The 6,000-nt window shown below is 34.8% G+C and overlaps 1 protein-coding gene across 1 annotated transcript; it reads left to right on the forward strand.

Annotated features, from left to right (window-relative positions):
* Nucleotides 1–250: 250 nt before the first annotated feature.
* On the forward strand, nt 251–1,344 carry LOC143635147 (dolichol-phosphate mannose synthase subunit 2-like). Its single transcript, XM_077103036.1, has 3 exons — nt 251–316; nt 733–844; nt 947–1,344. The coding sequence occupies exons 2-3, from the start codon at nt 755–757 to the stop codon at nt 1,097–1,099; spliced, it is 243 nt and encodes an 80-aa protein (XP_076959151.1). The 5' UTR covers nt 251–316; nt 733–754; the 3' UTR covers nt 1,100–1,344.
* The last annotated feature ends 4,656 nt before the right edge of the window (nt 1,345–6,000 follow it).

Consider the following 6,000-nt stretch of genomic DNA (forward strand, 5'->3'; position numbering starts at 1 on the left):
CAGTTCGGTTTGAGAAAAAACCGGTTTTGGACACATCTACCAATGGACATGAATAATAGGAACTGTCACCTTGGTTTGGGCTCCATCATGATCCGCTAACGCATATGGACCGGGTCAAAATTTGTAATTTGTTAATACAAATGGGCCGGGTCAAAATTAATCCCCAAATTACAAGCGTAAATAAAACTTTTCGTCATATGAATTGTTGGCGTGTTTGTCTTCAATCTTCATTATTCAACAACTACGTGAACAAAGATCTGGAAGCCCGTGATCTGAACATTCAACAGAAACCCTAACTTTTATAATCGGCAAACAAGTAAGTTTCTATTGTTCCATTCGTTAATATATGCTCCATTATATTTTGTAAATTGATTTAAAAATTAGGGTTTTGTAATTCAAGTTACAGACATCACAATTGATTAATATGATATTGGGCTTCCTTTTGTGACAGTGTCATGGCAATAGAGATTTAAATAATTGGGCTAATTTACTTTACGTATGATATTGTAAACAGACTATAGAAAATTATTACTACAATTTTAGTTCTTAGTAAAGTATACTTGATTAGTTAAAAGTATTCTCTACAAACAACACTAGGGTTGTTAAATGTTAGCGGTTCGGGTTAGGCTGGTTTTGACAAGAATGGCAAACCAAACACGCCGGGCTAGTTGTATCAGCTGGATCTTTCTGCCCGGGCAATGCCTTGCTAACATTTTTGAATTTACCTTTCAGTTGACCTACAAGTGGAAGTACAATGGAATTGGCAGACAGGGCGGTTGGGTTCATTTTAGCGAGCATTAGCGTGACCATTTTCGCTTATTACACCTTTTGGGTGATCATATTGGTTAGTTGTGCTCATTTCTTAACTTCATTTTCTTGTTTACTTCGTTTTTATTTTCAAATTTCTAAGGTTGTGATTAACTAAGTTTTCCATCGGTTCTTTCAGCCCTTTGTTGATAAGGATCACTTTGTACACAGTTACTTTTTGCCTCAAGAATATGCGATCCTGCTACCTGTTTATGCTGGTGTCGCTTTGATTTGTTTCTTATCGGTCTTTATTGGATATGTGATGCTTAAATCCAAGAAGAAGAAAGCCTAATACAAGATTTTCACTGGATTTTGAGGTACTTAGGATATCTCTTTCTGTTTAACACAATGGTTTTTAATAGTGTGTTATATGACATAATGTTCACTGTTAGCATCTCTGTTTTTGTTACTTCAAACACATTTGAATTCTGAATGAGTTAACAGCATGTTTGACCATTGTACTTTGCATATGCTATCCAAACTTATATGTATGTAATCATGAGTTTATGTTTCATTGGGCCCAACCTTATCATGAAAGTGTTTTATTTTTAGGTATTAGAGCAAAATTTAGAAGAATCCTGTCGTGATGAAGCGATATCTTAACTTATTTGGCTTTAACATCGATCACCACATCACATTCAACCTATCAGTTTGGATTTGAACATGTTATTCGTATCAATTTGGCTATTACATGCATGTGGTCTATACTTTCAAGTTAGACGGTCAAATTGGTTGGTTACATGGTAACTACAATTTAGATTGTGCAAATATTACTTTGGTGGTTGTTGATTTGTAACTTGGAGGCCACTGGTTCAACCTCTGGCACTAAAGGTGTAGTGTAAGGTTGCGTACATTAGATCGCAACACCTTTAAGTTTGCATTGCTCTAGGAGTGATATGCACTCACCTTGACTACTTAAACCATAAGTTTTTATCCAAATATACTCGACTATAAAGTCAACCTAACCCGGTTGTCTGTTGACCAATTTTATAAATTTTAATGACCAGCTAAACTCTAAATGATCTAATTCAGTTTTGGGCATCCGTTATATTATTACATAATTACCCAAAGGAAGATTTTAGCCTTATTGACTTAATTTTAACTGGCTCCAATATGACATCCTCAAAATTTACCAAATTAAGTTTGAGCACCTCCCATATAATTTTAAACTCACATCTATGGAAATGTAGATGCTTATATGAAACCATCTTTTGGAGTAACAAAATCCTTCTATGCACAGAAAATGACTGTTTTTGCTGTAAAACTTGGATTATGGTGTAAATCAATTTCTAAAAGGTTTATACACCATTTCTGTTACTTAGAAATGGTCATATAACTTTTATATAAAGACTAAATTTGGTAAAAAAACCGTCAACACTTCACATAACCAATTGATGGTTAACATAAAGAATCAAAATCAATTGTATGTAACAACTTTTGATAATCGTATATGATTATTTTAAGTTTATGGATGCGTTAGATAGCTATAGTTTAAAGACAGCAGGACGTGTGTCCCTTAAAAGTAAAATATTTATAGATGTGTGGTAGCCACGTTAGGTATCCATATTCCATATTATGCAGCTCGATGTAAAGTCTTGTTGTAAACAGACATTAGAAAATTTATAAAGCTATTTTAAACGGGAACTGAAGTCTTAGGTACCCGGTGTGTACCCAACATACCCGAATGACACTTAAACCATTCATCTTCAGCTTCACACCCGGGTAATTGAATGCCGAATCCCCAAACCGAGCTAATTGTGCCAGTGTTACCTAACAAGCCGATGAAACTGATTGAGTACCGCGAGTGGTGCCCTGCACACCCTTATGCACTTATGACATGACAAAACAAATGACATATGATCACTTGTTATAAACATGAAAGCAACCACCTTCAAGAAACCCTTAAAATAACTACAAAATGAAAATGATAGCAACACCAGTTTTCTATCTCAAAACAACCAGGAAACCAAAAAAAGAAAAAAAAACATGAGCTTGCGCCTAAACATTCAGTCCAAAAGCGTGTTTATTCGCAAATTCGCAACACATCTTCAACTTCACCATATCTATCATCTCCACCGCAACAACCAGCCTTCAAATTCCACAACATAAGATAGGTGTGGGGAGATGCAAGCTCGTTTTTCAACCGCCTATAAACATCATCTACAAAATCATAAAAAATGTCTTTAACATCAAAACAGAAAGTAAACTGGCAACAACTTAATTCAAAAAGTTAAAACTTGAAACGTCCGCGAGAATAATATCATTTCACGAAAAACAATTATCAAACGCAGCGGAAGTAATGGCCCTGGAAAACTCTTGAAAATTAATCCGTCCATCTCCATCTGTATCGGCCTCCTTAATCATCCCAGTCAACTCCTCAGCCGTCAACGCATGTCCCAGCTTAGCCATGGAGTGAGCCAGCTCAGCCGCCGTAATAAACCCATTCCCATCTCTATCAAACATCTTAAACAGCTGCTTCAACTGCTCATCCGTGTACGGTGACTTCGCCGGCAGCAGCTCCGGCGCCACCAACGCCACAAACTCAGAAAACTCAATAAACCCGTTACTATTCGTATCGGCCTTCTGTATCAACGCATCCAGCTGGTCTGGGCTTGGTGTAAGGCCTAAGGATCGTAATAACGAGCCTAGTTCGAGTTGGATTAGGCTGCCACTCGTTTACCAATCACAAGACTTTATCTACCTTTGACTTCATAAGTCAGAACTTTTTGATAAATTGTTTTCAGTATTGTCAAAAATCAAAATGCATAAGTGACGTTTCTAGTTTGTTCCATTTTGTGTTCTAGCTTCTTTGCTAGATACATATGATAGTTAATTATTAAATAAAAGTTGAAAAAGAGAAATAGTTTTAAATGAATCAAATGAATAAAAACCTCATAAGCAAGGGTGTTTAGTGATTTGAAATACTTGTAAATAAATCCATGTTGGCAATCGTTAACTTGGTTTATATTCTGTTAATTTATTTACGTATGTACTTTTAATGTTTGTTTATGTTCGTTTGTTAAGGTTTGTATTTGTCTATCTGTTTATATATATATATATATATATATATATATATATATATATATATATATATATATATATAGGGTAAGGATCCTAAGAGAACCCTTTGCAAATTGAGAACTTTAAGAACCATTTTAGACCACTAAAAACACATTTGAAAAAAATATTTAAAAAAATCCTAAAACAAAAAATAACAAAAATTTTAAAAAAGTAAAAAAAACAAAATTCTTATATTTCATTCCGGTTTCATTAAAAAAAAATAAAAAAAAACGTCGTATTATACATATATGTATAATTTTATTTAATCTTTAGTTACGTAATATACACATTGTACAGTGTCATTTATCTTTAATTATACACATGTGTATAAAAAATCATGTAAATGTACATATATATATATATTATACATATGTGTATATAATTTGGCTAAACAAAGTTTTTTTTTTTTGAAACCAGGATGTTAAAATAAGAATTTTGGTTTTTATTACTTTTTCATTTTTGTGTTTTTTTTCATTTTATGATTATTTTTATTTTTTGGTTTTTTGGTCCAAAATGGTTTTCATGTTCTCAATTTCAAAAATGTTCTCTCATAATCCTAATCCTATATATATATATATATATATATATATATATATATATATATATATATATCCGTTTGCATACTCTTTAGTTAGTGTCCCTTTGTGTACATTTATGTTCGGTTTGAATTCATTTCAAATTTTTCAAATTCAAATATCCATATTGAAATATATGCAATAAATCACAAACCATGATATGAGTAATTATCACAAAGAATGTAGTTTACTGTCAATGATTCTTGGCTCAGTTGGTAAATACTAGCTGGGTTAAGTGTGAGGCAAAGCGGTAAAGGTTCGAAACATACATGTGGCAAGATTTTTGTATGAACCTCATGAGAGTGCCAGTTCGATTCCAACAAGTATATGTCACTAATAGAGAATAACATTATTATTTTAGGATTTGAACTTAGATAAGGTGTGTTGTATATAGGTGGTAAGCCTTTTTAAATCCCCTGGTAACCGATTACACTAAATGCGTTAAAAAAGGATGTATATGAGTGAACGATGTGAGGCATGATTGCTACTTTGAAACATTAGAAAATAATAATCCATGGGAATTAGGAAAACAACGAATAATAGTTTAACCTGGGTTCCTGCCAAAACGCAGTTGCCGTCCTGAACACTTTGTGGCCCACACGGTCTTTTGAAGTTACAAGATTACCCTTCAGTTTATACTCAATTTGTTGACAGCAGAACTGGTTTGACCAATTGGCATGTTGAGTGTCCTATCCATTTTCATTTACATTTTAAAGGGGACATCCCTATATAAAAAATATATGATTGCAATTGGCAAGTCTATAACCAACCCTAAAGTCCTAAAAGCAACTACTTTTAGGACGTTGACCACAAAACAAACCAGCCACATTCATACATATTTTATGATATCTAGTATATCTATCAGAGATAATTGCCTTTATTTTGTTGTTAAAACTTAAACGAGCAGGTTAATCGGACGAGGAACCGAACCCCTAGCTGGTACGGTTGGGCAATTGGCATGAGATGAGCCGACACTAGTTGGATCAGTTGGTTTTCAAATGAAAGGAAGTTGAACTACCGACCTGGTTAAGTTAAGTTTTTTTTTTATTTATTTTTGGAACGATCAACTAAGTAACGTCGGGTAATTTGTACGCGGTCCGTATTGGTTAAAGGTAGCAGGAGCCGGCCACGAGTCCGGACGGACGGAGCCCCTAGAGGTCCATCTATTGAGGAATTCCCCGGATAAAACCCGACCCCCACGCCCGCCAAACGGCACGACAACGAGGAGCCGGTAAAACCGGGTGAGATCAGGACTCGAATCCTGGCAAGCTGTTAGGATTGGTGAAGGCCTTTGGGCCGGGTTCGTTGGTTGACAATTAGAAGATAAAAGGGGTGGCCCGTTTAATTATGGTGGATGGCCCATTTGGAGTTTTCTTGGTCCATACTCTACTAAACCTAATTGTTATCTATATATATACCTAGTCATGTATTGTAATCTTTTGTACCGTGCTTAATAAAAATACCCTAGTTGCAGCCCGTTGACGTAGGTCGCGTTGACTGAACCACGTAAAATCTCGTGTCTCTTATTTATTGCTTCCGTTTGTGCTTGTGTGTTTGT

This window comes from Bidens hawaiensis, unplaced genomic scaffold (genome assembly GCF_021521415.1).
Source record: "Bidens hawaiensis isolate Kalapana, Puna unplaced genomic scaffold, B.hawaiensis_p1.1 tig00007412_1, whole genome shotgun sequence".
NCBI lineage: Eukaryota > Viridiplantae > Streptophyta > Magnoliopsida > Asterales > Asteraceae > Bidens > Bidens hawaiensis.